Raw genomic sequence first — 17,055 nt, 5'->3', positions numbered from 1 at the left:
CTTTTATCTTGATGAAGTCCCAATAGTTCATTTTTGCCCTTGCTTCCCTTGCCTTTGGCTATGTTTCTAGGAAGAAGTTGCTGCGGCTGAGGTCGAAGAGGTTGCTGCCTGTGTTCTCCTTTAGGATTTTGATGGACTCCTGTCTCACATTGAGTTCTTTCAACCATTTTGAGTCTATTTTTGTGTGTGGTGTAAGGAAATGGTCCAGTTTCATTCTTCTGCATGTGGCTGTCCAATTTTCCCAGCACCATTTGTTGAGGAGACTTTTTTCTATTGGACATTCTTTCCTGCTTTGTCAAAGATTAGTTGACCATAGAGTTGAGGGTCCATTTCTGGGCCCTCTATTCTGTTCCATTGATCTATGTGTCTGTTTTTGGGCCAGTACCATACTGTCTTGATGATGACAGCTTTGTAATAGAGCTTGAAGTCTGGAATTGTGATGCCCCCAGCTTTCCTTTTCTTTTTCAACATTCCTCTGGCTATTCAGGGTCTTTTCGGGTTCCATAGAAATTTTAATTTAGATTATTTGCTCCATTTCTTTGAAAAAAGTGGATGGTATTTTGATAGGGTTTGCATTGAATGTGTAGATTGCTCTAGGTAGCATTGACATCTACACAATATTTGTTCTTCCAATCCATGAGCATGGAATGTTTTTCCATTTCTTTGTGTCTTCCTCAATTTCTTTCATGAGTATTTTATAGTTTTCTGAGGACAGATTCTTTGCCTGTTTGGTTAGATTTATTCCTAGGTATCTTATGGTTTTTTGGTACAATTGTAAATGGGATCGATTCCATTAATTTCTCTTTCTTCAGTCACATTGTTAGTGTACAGAAATGCAACTGATTTCTGCGCATTGATTTTATATTTGCTTGTGTTTGAACTTTGCATACATATAGAATCACATTGCAATGTTTTGCTCCACATTATGTTCCTGGAGCTCATCCATTAGACATGTGTAGCTGTAGTACACTGGTCAAAACTGCCATATAGCACTCCATGTAGAACTACACCAAAATTTTTTGATCCATTCCACTGTCAATGGACATCAGTATTACAGTTTTCTTGGCCATTCCTGTACATGTCTCCTGGTCTATGTCTACTTACTAGGGTAGTGATTCTCAACCCAGGCTGCATATTATAATCATCCAGGGAGCTTAAAAAACTATTGATACCCAAACCTCACTCTTGGAGATCCTGATTTAATTGATCTGGGGTGAAATCAGCACCAGTAATATTTAAAAGCTCCTCCAGGTGGGGAGGTGGGGGGGGATGGGGGAAATAGGTGATGGGGATCAAGGAGTGCACTTGTGATGAGCACCCAGTGCTGCACTGAAGTGTTGAATCACTATATTGTACACCTGAAACTAATATTATACTGTACTAACTGGAATTGGAATAAAAAACTAAAAAAAATCCTTCAAGTTAAAACAGTGTCCTCCAGGTGATTCCAATGTGTAGCCAGGATTGAGAACCACTGCTTCTTGGTTCATAGGCCAGCTAATCTATAGGATTCCTGAGTCATACTATCAACTATGCTCTTCAACTATAGCAGATGATGCCAAAATTTTCTCACGAGGGCTTATAATTTTTTAGTCCTAACAACAGGGTGTCAGAGTTCAGACTGTTCTAGAGACTCACCAACACCTAGAGATGTTAAACTTTTTTTTCTGATAGGTGTAAAATGGCATACTATAGTTCAATTTGCATGTTGTTGATTACTAATCTTTTCAAATGTCATTGTCTATACATGTTTTCTCTTCTGTTAGGTTCCTGCTCATGTCTTTTGTCCATTTGCTTATTGAGCTCTTTATTTTTTTCTTACTGATTTGTAGGAATTCTTTAAATATCCTGGATAATTACCTTTTGTCCTGGGTCTGAACCCAGGCTCCATCCTATAGCTCTGCGACCTTATGCAAGTTACTTATCCTCTATCAGTCTGTTTCTTTTTCATAAAATGATGTCACAATATCACTTGTGAGGTTTATAGACAATATACATGAAGCACATAGCCTGGTGCTTCACACAGGGCAGGTGTTCAATACCTTTTTTTTTTAAAGATTTTATTTATTCACTTGTTAGAGAGAGAGAGAGAGAGCACAAGCAGGGGGAGTGGCAGGCAGAGGGAGAAGCAGACTCCCTGCTGAGCAAGGAGCCCAACATGGAACTCGATCCCAAGACCCTGGGACCATGACCCGAGCTGAAGGCAGACACCCAACAGACTGAGCCACCCAGGCATCCCAAGGTGTTCAATACATTGTGGCTATTATGAAGACAGATTTAAGTATTAACAAGGATATTGACCATGAAATATTATTCCAGGCCTACAGAGTTTATTTACAATAGATAAGTTGTTTTGAGAAGAGGTCCTGTGCTGTAGAAGTTAAGATCACTGGTCCTGGAGAAAGACAAAATGCTGTGTGACCTTAGGCAAGATACCCTCAGTGTCACTCAGTATTCTTTGTGATATGGGATAATAACAGAACTGACCTGAGAGGGTTGTTGTAAGGATTAAATGGGTAAAAGAAATGTAAAGACCCTCAGGATAGTAAAATCACTAAGATGATTTGAAATTTTCCCAAATCTCCGCTTCAAAAGACATGTTTCTATAGTATACTGAGAAAACCGGTTGCTTTCAATGATCTGTTACTCGGGTGAGAAATCCCTCACAAAGGAAAGATGGAGGAAACCATGTAGCAACTACTTGGTAATAAATCCTTGATGATGGGTGTAACAGGATTAACGATATAATGTATAGTATATATAATACACTAACCTGAGTGAATCACTGAAATATATTCCACTCCCAAGATTTCCAATGTCTGTTCTCTTTGTGCCACGATCTTCAACTACTTTGGGTAAAAGCAACCCACTAAAAAGAAAAAGACATTACAGTGATTTACTAGAAGAAAGGTATCTTTTATTGTAGCCTCAGAATTCTAGCAGAGACAGGTATTATTTAAGGACATGCTAAATGAAATAAGCCAGGCACAGAAAGACAAATACTGCACAACCTCACATATATGGGGAATCTAGCAAAGTCCACCTCATAGAACCAGAGTGCAGAATGGTGGTTTCTAGGGACCGGGGGTTGGAGAAAATGGGGAGATGTTGGCTAAAGGGTATACTAACTTTCAATTTTAAGATAAATAAGATAAATAAAACTCTTTGCTAAGAGCAGATCTTGTGTTCTTACCACAAGAAGAAAAAAGATAACTCTGTGAAGTGATGGATGTGTTAATTACCTTGACTGTGGTAATCATTTCACAAAGTACATGTACATTAAGTCATCATGTTATACACCTCTAAAAAATCACCTCGTACAACCTAAATATATAAAATTCTTATTTGTCAATCATACCTTAATAAAGCTGGGAAAAAATACACCAATTAAAAGACTATAAGTAAATAAAGAGCATGAAATGAAAGGCAAAATGTCCAGGTGCTGTTCAAATATACCAAGCTATGGCCATTTCTCATCACTGTTTTGGTCAGCCCTGAGATGCTGGCCATTTTTCCTGCCTCAGGGCTCTGTCTCCTACCTGTCAAGGCCCCCAGCACTCAATAGAACCATGTTTAAGCCCAATGCTGACTGCATTTCTTTCTGGCTCAAGAACTTATGCAGGTTTCTACTGGCCTTCTAGCTTTGCTAAGAACTCTCTGCAATCAAAGTTAAACCATGGTTATCTCTGGAAAGGTGGATAAAAGGAGACTCTGCTTTTATTACATAAATATCTACTGTTTGAATTTTGCATTATGAAATGTAATTAATTTTGTAAAATGGTTTTTGGGTTTTAGTCCTACTTAAAGTTTATTTAAAAAAATTTTTTAGGGGTGCCTGGGTGGCTCAGTCGTTAAGCGTCTGCCTTCGGCTCAGGTCATGATCCCAGAGTCCTGGGATCAAGCCCCACACTGGGCTCCCTGCTCAGTGGGAAGCCTGCTTCTCCCTCTCCCGCTCCCCCTGCTTGTGTTCCCTCTCTCACTTTGTCTCTCTCTGTCAAATAAATAAATAAAATCTTTAAAAAAACCTTTTTTTAAAAAGTAAAGCTAGTACCTATAATTTTAGATTTTTTAAAAAAGAATAATTTATTTATTTATTTATTTATTTGCGGGGGGTGGGTGGGGGAGGAGCAGAGGGAGAGGGACAAGCAGACTCCATCCCCACCAAGCTTGGATCCCGACATGGGTCCCATCCCAGGAACCTGAAATTATGACCTGAGCCGAAATCAAAAGTCGGATGCTTAACCGACTGAGCCATCCAGGCATTCCTAATTTTAAATTTTTAAATCTTTGTTCTGTGTGGAGTTTACTTAAGTGTGAGGAATGAGGTAAGGATCCAATTTTGTATTTTTTCCAGGTAGTAATCTGTCCCAATATATAGTATTGAAGAAATTATCTTTCTTCCACAGAAATAAAAGCTACTTTTATCATATACTAAACCCTCTATGTTTTTACATTTACTTTTGGATTCTTTATTCTGTGACTAATCTGTTCAGGTACGACCTCACTGTTTTAATTAACATAGCTTTATAAAGTGTTTTTAGTGTCTGACTGGTTAATTCTTCCTCATTAATCTTCTTTTTCTGAATTACCCTGGTAAAATCAAATTTTAAAAAATATGTACGGTAGAATCAGCTTTTTATTTCTTTTTTTTTAAGATTTTATTTATTTATTTGAGAGAGAGAGAATGAGAGAGAGCACCTGAGAGGGGGGAGGGTCAGAGGGAGAAGCAGACTCCCTGCAGAGCAGGGAGCCCGATGCGGAACTCGATCCAGGGACTCCAGGATCATGACCTGAGCCGAAGGCAGTCGCTTAACCAACTGAGCCACCCAGGCGCCCAGCTTTTTATTTCTTAAAAAAATATCTTGTTAGCACTTTTATTGTGATAGCTCTAAATTTATAGGTTAACTCAAGGAAAATTGGCATCCTTTTGGTTAGTCCAAGTATCTTTTGGGTCCTTCAATGGCAGTTTAAAATTTTTTCCAGATGGATCTTGTATATTTATGTTTCTTCTTAGGTATTTTTTTTCTTCTTAGGTATTTAATTAAGGATCCAGATGTAATCATATCCTCCCCTGCTCCCTGTGACTGCAGTTCAGCTCTAATATTAAGTGGTTATTCAAAGCAAACAGAAAATTACAGTTATGTTTTGAATAGATAACTCACAGTATCTAGGTAACTCTAATTTCTAGACCTTTCTCCTTAAGTATTGGATATTCCCTAGATTAGATAAAATAGAAGAGCCATTAAATAGAGAATCCCCTTTCTTCATATGATACTGTTTTCAAGAAGCAATTCATACCCATGTACTACAATATTTTAAAGTACATAAATTAAATTAAAGTACATAAAGTACATAATTTAAATTACACTTGTTACAATTTAAAGTGTTCGGTTTTCTCTGGAATGCAATAAGCTGATTTTAACTGAAGAGGCCCATGTAATATGGAAAAAAAATAGGAAAAAAGGGTAGAACACTTCATGTTCGTGAGGCTGAAACATTTGGAAAATAAAGATGGTATCCTCTTACCGGGACAGGATCCCTACAAAGCTTTGTACAGGAGATCCATGCAGTAAGGACTTCACATTGCCAAGCTGGCTCAAAAACTCTGTGGCTTCATTCACTCTGCCAACTCTAAATATCTGCAAGATGTCCACTGGACCTCTGGTGTAAAAAGTAGAAGAAAAACCTTGAGACTGCATAATCAAAAGCAAAATAAAAAAATCATTATTAGCAGAAAACGCAAAACAGCCCAAATGGCCATTATTATGGAATGGATTTAGTGAATCACAACACATTTCCTGGAAATATGCAGTCATTAAAAAAATCACACTCTTAAAAAATAAATAAGGATATGAAGTAAACCTCATAGTAAAATAAATTTTAAAAATAGTTTACAAAACTTTATACATGGTATGATCTCAAATTTTGTCAAATATATAATATATATAATATATATAATACATATAATATATAGATGAAATTCATTCATGCATTCATTCATTCAACAAATACACTCTGGAAGCACCTGGGTGTCTCAGTCAGCTAAGCATCAGTCTCCTGATTTCACTGGGGACATGATTTCAGGGTCATGAGATCAAGCCCTGGGTCAGGTGCCACACCAGGCATGGAGCCTGCTTGGGATTCTCTCTCTGCCCCTCCCCATCTTCTGCTCCCGCACGCATGTGCTTGTGCTGTCGTTTCTCTCTCTCTTAAAAAAAAAAAATAATAATAATACACTCTATACACTCTAGGCTGAGTATTCTGCCAGGCCCTGGAAGTGAGATACTATGGTCTCTGGCTTCATGGGGTTTGAATCCTAATGGAGAGAGACAAAAATTAAAAATTAAAAGCTAACAAATAACTGATTTTAAGCTCTACTCAGCAAGCCAACCAGGTTCAGAGAGAGAGGATGGTCAAGAAAGGCCTGTCTTTGAAAGTGACAATTATTGCAACATGACATAATACAGTATATATTTTAAGACCTAACTGGTTCCTTTGGGAAAATCAATTGGCTGGGGCAGGAGCAGAAAGAGCGTCAGGAAGCAGGTGAGACATCGGTGTCTGGACTAAAGGTGGCAGCAGTGTGAATGAAAGATGCCAATGGATTCAGACATTTTGGAGACAGAACTGACAGGGCACAGTGATGTGGGGATGAAGGAGAGTTGACAGTGGCTCTGGGTAGGTGACTAGGATGGGGAAGCATGGGGAAAGACTGGGGGACTATGGAGGGACAGAGTTGTGGGGTAGAGGATGTAAGAGAGCCTATCCAGCAGGTCTTTCCAACTCCTCGTTCTTCGGCGTCACACTGATAACTTGACACTAGCTATAGTAGGAGTATTTACACCACAGAAACCAACAGTTATTGTAAGTCAGGACTTCTTTTTCAGAGAGCTGGTTTCCCAGCACACCATTAGATGTGGAGAAGAATCAATAATTGAGTTTGAGATATATTCTACACCAACATGTTAACAGTGGTCATATTATCTCTGGGTTATCTCTGGGTGGTGAGATTTGGGTGATCTTCGGTTTTCATCATGCTTTCACATATTGTCTAAACTTTCAGCAAAGAACATGAATTTTATAACTAGAAAAAATTAATATGAAATAATCATTAGTGAAATGAAATGGAGAAAATCTAATTCTTCACAGCAGCAGAATCTCTCCATAGGGAGAGGTCCACTTTTGTCATATGAACAGTTCAACATCACTTGGGTGTGAGGTGAGGTCTCCAAGGCCTGCTTGAGTTACATTAAATGGTTGAACTGTACTCCCCTCCCCAGGCTTGAAGACATGGCTCTTCCTTTTCTTTGATTCCCTGGAAAAAGTCATTTACTCTTCTCCTGATTCTACCTTCATTGTTACTAGTTTCTTAATTAGTATTAGATCCTAGCAGATACCTATGGGAGGGTCAAAAGTCAAATAAAAAGAAATAAAAATAATTTGATTATATATAAAAGTGAAATCTGGAAAAGATCTACAGGAAATGATTTTTTAATTGACATAAAATTCAAATAATATAAAATTAACCATTTTGAAGTGTACAGTTCAGTAGTATTTAGTATACTCAAAGTGTGCAACCACCACTTCTATCTAAACATTTCAGCACTACAAAAGAATACCCCATACCCATTTAGCAGTCAGTCCCCATTCTTCCCTCTCCTGGAACTAGGCAATTTGCTTTCTCTCTCCATGGATTCGATTTATCTATTCTAGATATTGCATATAAATGAAATCATACAATATGTGGTCTTTTGTGTCTGGCTTCTTTCACTTAGCATAATACTTTTGAGACTCACCCATTTTGTAGCATGTATCAGCACTTCATTCCTTTTTTTTTTTTTTTCTTACCTCATTTTGTTAATCTATTCAACCCCTGATGGACATTTGGGTTGTTTCCACCATTTGGCTACTGTGCATAGTGCTGCTATGAACATTCATGTACCAGTATCTGTCTGAGTACTTGCTTCAATTCTTTGGGGTATATAACGAATGGAATTGCTGGGGCAGATAAGAAATCTGTGTTGAATTTGTTGAGGGACTGCCAAACAGCAGCTGCAACATCTGACACTTTCAAAAGCACTGTATGAGCGTTCCAATTTCTCCACATCCTCATTTAAAACTTACAATTTTCCTTTTTTTCCCCAAAGAATATACCCATCTTAGTGGGTGTAAAGTAATGTTGAGAATGGCATTTGAGGATGACTGATTGAGGAAGGCAGAACACAATTTTAGATAGGTCTGTATTAGTCCATAAGGGAGGCGTATGTGGGTCTGGTTCTAGCAAGGTGCTGGAAAACCAGTTCTCAAAACAAAAGCAAAACCCACACACGACCCTGATTTGTAGCATTTGCTGATTTCCATGGTATAAATCTTCCCACCATAGCCAATTTCAAGTTACTAATTGTACTCAGTTCACAAAATTCCTAAAAATGTACAACTGGCCTCCGCAGTTGGTTCAAGGGGCTGCAGTTCACCACCTTTGGCTCTAAGCAGTGTGTGAGGCTGATTAAGGTTAGCCTGGCCCTTTATACCTAATGAGAGTCGAGATGCCAGAAAGGTCCAGAAGAAAGACTTCAGGCAGAGGAGGGCTGGGAAGTTACATTAGTGGGATGAACGACCAAACCAATGCAAGTCACTCTCACCCTCGAGAATAATCCATCAAATTAGTTTCTGAACCTTGAAGCTGGGTCCAGGCTCTGAGAGGAACTAACTAATGCCCAACGAGGGCTTGTCGGAGCAGCTGATCCACATGCGTCTGTTGTTACTGCTGCTGCCCTGGGTTGTAGAACGTACATGGACACAAGCAACACAGACTCACAGTCAATGAGGAAACAAATGTGACTGACATTTAGGGGTGTCATATCTCTTAACGTATTTTCCAGATTTTCAACTGAGTGTTTTCATGCCATGGAGTGGCCATTTTAGAAGCTGCCACGCATATAGTCCTGCATCTTAAAATCTTAAGTGGATTTTCCTATATAATATCCTTCAAAACAAAAAAAATACCTCGTGATTTAAATTTTTTAAATTTAATTCTCAGCAAGATTAGGTAAACTTGAAATTATTTCGAGTAGAGTAGTAGGGAGTGTTTTCAAGCACAGAATACTGTCCCAAGGCCTATTATATACAGATATATATATAATCCAGCATGGAGCCCAACGTGGGGCTTGAACTCGGGATCAAGACTGAGCTGAAATCAAGAGTTGGACACTTAACCGACTGAGCCACCCAGGCGTCCCCAAGTCCCATTATAAGCACAGAAGAAAGTAATCTGTCATCACAACATAGCTACCTTGTTACAGAGGATTAAATTACACACGTAATTATGGAGAGTAGTTCTTTTAACAGAATCTGAAATAGTATTACATAATAACAGATCCTAAGACATTTCCTTTACGCATACCTGTGATTATTCTGTAAAACCTCTTTTCTAACTCTGAAAAATTCTTCAGTGTTTTGTTCAACATGCTCAATTTTGCATCTCAAAGCTCGGTATTTGGCAAGGGATGGGGGGTTGGGTTTGAACAAATTAGTTTCACAGACATTAACCATGTCTCTTATTAGCTGTAGATGGAAATAATACAAGATGTTAGAATCACTATATATCAAAATATTTAGCGCACGTTACACTTTCTCAAAAAGACTGGAAAAATAAGGTTCCCCCCACCGAAGTCTTTTTTTAAGGTTTTATTTTTAAGTAATCTCTACACCCAATGTGGGGCTTAAACTCACAACCCAGGGATCAAGAGTTGCATGCTCCACTGACTGAGCCAGCCAGCACCCCTCCCCCAAAGCTTTTGATCAATAGGTAAAATGCACATTAAAGGTAATACCTTTTTTATATATTGTGCCCTCAGGGATGGCATAATATACCATAATAATAATAGTGTACATCAGGATAGCACATCATTGTTGATAAAGTGTTTTCTGGTACATGGTTCCTCTAATCCACACTACAGCACTGGTCTTATTAGATCTTATTGTCCTCATTGTATAGATGGGGAACGTGAGGTTCTGAGAAGCTGAATTAATTGCTCAAGATTCCACAGCAAAGATGGGGTAGTGACTAAATAGGAACTCAGATCATCAGAATTCAAGTCCAATTCTGTTAGCAAAACTTCAGTAAGCATGTTCTGTATGCCAGGCATTGTTTCAGGTTTGAACGATACAAAAATGAGTAAGACATGGTTGTCTTCCCTGAGAGAGAACCTAAGTATACTTGGTATACCCATAGGTCATGGAGCTTTGAGGAGGGAACATAGCTCCCACATAATCTGAATTACGTTTATTTTAGGGATGTATTGCTTTTACCATCTTTGAGATGAAAGAGACATTGACAGGGGAGCCCTATCTTGCCTGCCACACATCTTTATGACCTCAATGTGGGGAGGGGCTAACTGTAATTCAAATACACCAGCCATAAAAGAAAAGACTGATATATTTTTCTATATAAAAGTAAAAAATTTCTATATGGTAAAATAGAACAGGTCAACCAACCACCCCAAATTCACCATAAGCAAAGTAAAACAAAACAAAACGAACTGTAGAAAATATCTGCAACTCATATCCCAGACGAAGCTCCCTAACTTATTAAGAGGTCCTAAAAATCATGAAGAAAAATAGCAAGATCCAAAAGAAAAAGGGCCAAAGGAAATGAATAGACAGTTCACAGAAAAAAAAACCTCATAAACTAAATATAAATCCTGTAACTGAGAGGTCATTTCTCATCCATAAAATTGGTAAAGTCTGAAAGTTTGACAAATACACTTGGTAAAACTCTAGGAAATAGAAAGTCTCATTCACTGATAGTGGGAGGGCAAATAGTAGAACCCTTATGAGGGAATAAGACAAAATCTATCACAATTACAGATACATTGATCCCATAAGCCAGTACTTCTACTTCTGGGATGTATCTCAGAGACACTCCTGTGCAGCTACGACATGAAAATATTCAAGCATATTCCCTTTGGCATTGTTTGTAGTAGCAAAGTCTGGAAACAATCCAACTGTCTGGCATTAGGGAATGCCCAGACCATGTGGTGAATGAGGATGCTTTCAATTACAGGATATGTTAAGTGGGGAAAAATGGGTGCAGAACAGCAAAGATGGTATACAACTTTTTATGTAAAAAAAGAGGAGAGGAATAAGTATATATGTGTGTATTTATAGCTATTTGCATAAAGAAACTGCAAAGACAAGACACTAATAAAAATGGTTATCTAGCGAGTTGGGGAGTTGGAATGGGTGGAGGAGGGGCAGGGTAGAATACAGATTACTCTGAGTATACCTTTTAAACATAATTTTGACTTTTGAATAATACAAATGTATTACCTACCGAAAATAAAAAAGTTAAATGAATAAGTATTTGGATGGGCACTACATACACCTTCTCAATAGGAAAACCAGCAACTGAGGTTCTTAATGTTGGGTGGTAGGCAAATCATGAAACTAAATTTGGAAGGCTCCTTTAACATCTCATGTATTGGTTCATCTCATTTGTTGATTCTTCACTTATTTTGGATTACAGATGCCTCCAGGAATCTGTTGAAAGCTACAATTTCCCTCAAACATGCGCTATTTCGTATCTTTGAACTCTTGCAGTCTATGTCATGGATTTCTGATCTTGTCCCAATTCCTTCATGCACAGATGAGGCAACTCAGAGCCAGGGAGTGACTTGGTCTCATCTAAGGTGAGGGGGACACTGGGGCTGCCTTCCTGCTTTCCTCTTTGCTAACTGAGCCCTGCTCCCTCCCCTACAGTTCAAGGGAGAGGGCCCATTTCTGCAGAGTTAGTAATTCCACTCTCCTTGCCAGTGACTGGCTTAGGAATGCACATGTGACTCAGTTCTGAGCAAAGAACTGACCAAAGAGTCTACAGGGCCAGGGGAGCTTGCCCTAAGAGACAAGAAAAGAAATACTCTGGTTGAGATGCTATGAATAACTGCAGCTGTGAGGTCATGAAAGGTGAGCCAGGCTGAGGGAAGCTAAGTTTACAGGAAGCACAGAGATGGAAAGAAGCTGGGTCCTCGTTGGTAATTCTACCTCTAAGCGAATGGACCAGAAGCCACCCTACAGCTGGCTTCTTGTTACACAGGGTGATAAGTGTTCTCATTGTTTAAGTCAATGACAGCTTTCTGTTTCTTTTGCAAAAAGAATCCTAACTCATCTCGAGATAGGGAAACTGAAGGACTCCATAAAAATCTGCTTTTGTTCCTTTTCCTGTTTCTATTTTTGCTAGGACCTCCACTTCACACATGCCTGTGATGCAAATGGAGTTATGTCCTCTAGAATTCTCAAGAACAGATAACATCTAAGGAAGGACTAGGTGAGAATGAACTGATGAAGCTATCTTAAGAGCATTCCAGACCACCAGAACTAGACATCTCCACAACAAGACCCCCTGGCTCCAAGGAATAACACCTGGGCCCTTTGTTCTAACCAGTTCCTGGGTGCCAGACCATGATTCTCAATAAAAACCCCAGGTCCCAAGCAAAGACCCCCTCCTTTCCTTTCTGAGTCTCCCAAACACTGTCTGTACCTGCTCTCTCTCTCTACCTTCAATAAACTCTGCTATCACCTCCCGCTGGCCCATGTTTGATCTGTATCCCGTGAGCAGCCAGGGACCCTCTTGGCTGGTCCTGCGAGACCTTCTCTGGGTCCTCAGACCTGGCCTGCCAGCATCATCCTGATATAGAAAATTACAGTGTAGCAATTCTAAATATATCTGCCTTTGTACTACTATTCCAACACATTCATGTTTGGGAACATGTTTCAGATAACTTCCATAAGGACCCAAGGCATTCTAAAATGGCTCAACATTTATTTTTGAGCCAACTTTTGTGATTCAGGGCTACTTTATTAATCAGATTTGAAAAGATCCTTCCCCAACATATTTTAAATTGAATTCTGTATTTCAGAGATTTACCTGGCAGAGGTCCTCTTTCTTAGCCAATAGTCTCAGGGTCACTTTTTCAGTTGTTGTACCTTTGTGAGGTATTAATGTGTAGAACTCAGTCATCATTTTTTGCAGTTGTTCTTCTGTTTCTCCGTTTTTCAATGCTGCCTTTACTAGAAGGAGAAGTCCTTCTGCCTTGCTCACCTTTAAATGGAGGACAGTATATGCTTATTAAAGTTGATTCTTGACCATCAGAGAGAAAGTGAAGGAATGTGCCTAAAAGCAACTAAAATAGTTGTTAGGTAAGTCACAACTATTAGTTTTCTACTGGACACCAGCCGTAAAACAGATGCCATGTTTACAGGAGATGTAGCTCAGTTGTGACGCCGCCTCCATGAGAAATCTTCCAAAACCGGGCTCAGCTTAACTACAGGAAAAAACCAGAGCCTTAAATATCTGTATCTGTATATCTACATCTAAACCTACATCTACAACCGTATCTATAGCTACAACTGCATCTACATATCTGTCTATATTCTCGGAGAGAGGAATACTAATGCAACCACAGGAGACTTGCTTTTCACACAAGAAGTTTAGAAAGCTGTCAGAATCACACTAGGAACAAAATCCAGCAGAACATGTTTCTAATTACGTAAGCACTGTTTGGACTTCGCCCCAGAAAACATTTTTCTCCCTGAAATAAGTTAGTTTAGTTCCACAGAGGGAAACTGTATTATTTTACTATGACAATGCAGCTGTACAAGTTGTACCATTGGGAATATTTTCTTTCATCTGCTCTTTCCGTCATACAAAATTAAGGAGAGTATTTTTTGGAGGGCTGCAAGCATCCCTGGCCTTTCCCTAAAATGGTCACAAGTTACAAGACTGTGAAGCAGTGGCTCTGAAGTAGACGAGGGTCTGAGCATCTGACTGAGGACCAAGAGCAACCCTGTCTCTCAGGCCTGCTAAGCACCTTGTGACCTAAAGGAGCAGGCCTCCCAATGAGCCGGCACCAAAAAGCGGACCTTGGAGCAGCTCTTGGGTCTGACATTTTATATAGATAAGAACATCTAGTTTTCTTGGAAGCTTGTTTTCCCCTCAGTGCTCTCAGTGTTCCCTTTTTCCAAGGTAAGAAAAAGCACGCCAGGAATGCATCCAGGAACAGCTGGACCGGCACCCAGACACACGTGGTATTATTTAAGCCGGTAAGCCAGAAAGCAGGTTTGTCATTATAGAGGTTCTGCTTCAAGGGCACGCGTGACTCACGTCATGGAGACTAATCCTGTTCACAGGCTTGAGAAGCATGTGCTCCAGGTGGCCGAGAGCTTCCGCCCAAACCATCTCCACCAAATCGCTCACTTCTTTGCTCAGAGTGCTTGAATTTATTACCTCCTCCAAAAGCAACTGCAACAAAGTTAAAAAAAAAAAACAAAAAACAACCAACAAAAGGTTTCATTGGTGAGTTGATTTAAAGCTGAGATGAACAGAGATGAGAGAAGAAATAATCACAGCCAAGGAGAGAGTCACAGGCAGCCAAGGGACTGATAATTCTCTGTACCTCCACTTCCCCCCTACACTCTATTTCCCCTTTCTCTCCTTTACTCCCACTTTATGTCTCCTTTTGCCTTTTCCTTCCCTCTGTAAGCTTTAGGTCTGCCAGTGGCATCAAAGTTTAAGTGGCATTAAGGGTTAAGGACCCCTGATTCTTGGCCTAGGTTATAACGGAATCTTTGAAAGCCATGGGGGTTTGTTGCTGGAGCAAGCAGGAAGTTTTGTGGCTCTTCCTAGAACTCACTCCTCACCCGGTTTCCACACCTGCCTGTGAGTTTACTCTTCTTGTTCTCTGACTCTTCTCTCTTGCCAGGTTTTTATTTGTCGTAAAGAAAACACTTCTATTAAAAATATTCAGTCGATCACACAAAATAGCACACAGAAATCAATCTTACTGCTTGCAGTTTTTCAGATGCTAATTGGGTTGCTTCCGGTGTAAAATGTTCTCTTAGCAGAAATCCTTGTTTCTTCAGCTCTTCAATGTAATTTTCGTAGTATTCACTTGCATCTGCAGAGGTTTTCTTTACAGAGGACTTTCTAGTCTGTGAATTATAGTGTGGAGCAAAATGTTAGGATGTGAGGATACAGTCACTTATTAACCTATGGATCTTTATTGAACACCTCCTATGCACCATGGGGAAACGGAATGTAAATAAGGCATTGGATCCCTGCCATGAAGGCACTGATTACTTTTTTCAAAGAATTACTTAAATCTTCAGTTCTTCACAAAACTGCCTAACACCTGAAAGTAAGGGGAGAAAAGCCTGAAAAGGCGCAACAGGCAGAAGAGATGCATTTGATTCATGGGAGAGTCATTCAAACGTCTGTTCAGAGATTACATACTCTTACTTTACATACTAGTCTAATTAGCTTTGAAGTCTGGCATTCAAGCTTTTTGGGAAATGAGAAAAATAAATCAGAGGAGAGGAAGAAAAGAAAAATACCTCAGAAATGAGGTACTGTTAGGGACAAGCACACAGTCAAAATGAAATGATAGCTACCAGCAAGGAGAAAGGCAGGAAAGCTCTTAGTCATGCAAATAACGTAAAGGCATGGAGCAAGGTGTCCTCTGGATAGGTACAAACTGCCTCCTTCCTTCCAACCTGCCCGTGGATGTGGCATTTGTCTGTTTTTCCTGGAAATCCTTGCTCCTGTTGTGAGCAGTTGTCCCAAAGTTATTAACCTCTGAGAATATGGGAAGTCCAGCCCCAGCTGGGGCCTGTGGGTGTTGGCTAAGCCCCTGGCTCTGGAGTGTATGGGAGGGGGTGCGGGGGGTGGGGCAAGTCAGACTCCCCAGGACACCATAACCCGCCCTCCTGAATTGGCGGCTACAGGGAGCCTCTGGAACGTGAAGAAAAGAAGCATATCATGTTCCAGTTACTCCATTTAAGAAGGTAGAATTTAACATAATTTTGGAAGATTTGCACAAAATGTTTTTGTATGAGAGAGAGAGGCAAGCTAGAAAAGCCTCTTTTGCAGGACATCTCTTTCAGTGTTGGTTAAGTGAGGATAATTTCTATCAAAGCAGACTCACCCGAGGAGCCCTCTATTTGCCTTCTCAGACTCAGGCTTGCCAAGGGAGGAAGGCACCCAGGAAGAGCTCTCAGGGTAGTAAGCAGGAGGGGACACAGTGGCCTATTCAGCCTTAGAGTTTTCTTTTTCAGTAAAGAAAAATAATTATAACACGTTCTATCATGGTTTTCAACTTGATGTTTCCTTACTTTTTATCCACACAATTAAACCCTCCACAAAATACAGCATACATTTTTGGGGTAAAAGGTTAACAAAACCCTTTCTCTTACTTAGACACATTTGACTTGGATTAACTTTTTGTATCTGTTCCCAAAATTGCCTGGGTAATAGTGACTTCTCATTAATAAATCAGGACTGGGAGTTCAATGAATGAACGATAAGTGGTAGGTGGGAGACCTGACCCTTGGGTTTCCCTGAAAGCAGTGTCGTAAGTAATGGGCACCTCCCTTAAAGACATCTTGAACCTAGGCCCATGTTACAACAGGTATGGGCTACTGTGGGTGGGCTTCCAAGTCAGGTAGATTTTGTACCCACCTGAGCTGAGTCTCCCTCCTGGCACCAGAGCTGACACCTCCAGTGGGGGCAAAGCCAGAAGCATCCAGAGCCTGAGTACTATGCTGTGAGGACCAATCCTACTGAGGAGCACCTGGGTGAGAAGGTGCTAGGTTTCCTGCCTGTAAATCTGTCTGGACAGAAGACACCCTGTGGGTATGGCAGTGTTTACTTTGAATTTTAGGTATTAGTTCTGAATTTATTTTTGTTTCATAATAGTTTCAGGTTGGAACCATGGCCTTGACTTGACCGTGACCTAACATAAAAGTCTCGGCCTCTGCAAAGCCTTCCTTGCTCTTCTGTCCCAGTGGATTACAGTCATGAATATGTAGTTTCATCCCTGGTGGTGATCTCTGAGGGGCAGGGTTTGAAGTAATTTTTATCTTTGGCCTCCAGTAGATCAGTTGGTACATAGTAGGTACTTAACTAAGTGTGTGAACAGATTGCCTTAAGCAGAGTATACGTTAGTCAAGTTCCCACAAGTGATTCAGCACAGGAGCAGGGGGCCTACATGCCCTGCACGC

The 17,055-nt window shown here is 40.0% G+C and overlaps 1 protein-coding gene across 1 annotated transcript in view; it reads right to left on the bottom strand.

The window, feature by feature from the left end:
- The window catches only part of PARP4 (poly(ADP-ribose) polymerase family member 4), a 104,047-nt gene that overhangs the window by 69,632 nt on the left and 17,360 nt on the right, over positions 1 to 17,055 (bottom strand). The window contains 6 exon segments of the mRNA XM_081814698.1: positions 2,774 to 2,869; positions 5,527 to 5,661; positions 9,404 to 9,564; positions 12,926 to 13,099; positions 14,162 to 14,299; positions 14,842 to 14,988. Coding sequence (XP_081670824.1) covers positions 2,774 to 2,869; positions 5,527 to 5,661; positions 9,404 to 9,564; positions 12,926 to 13,099; positions 14,162 to 14,299; positions 14,842 to 14,988 — 851 coding nt within the window.

This window comes from Leptonychotes weddellii, chromosome 3 (assembly GCF_054177405.1).
Source record: "Leptonychotes weddellii isolate Sample4059 chromosome 3, ASM5417740v2, whole genome shotgun sequence".
NCBI lineage: Eukaryota > Metazoa > Chordata > Mammalia > Carnivora > Phocidae > Leptonychotes > Leptonychotes weddellii.
Note: the sequence above shows the minus strand (reverse complement) of the source record. Positions and strands in the feature narration are given on the sequence as shown.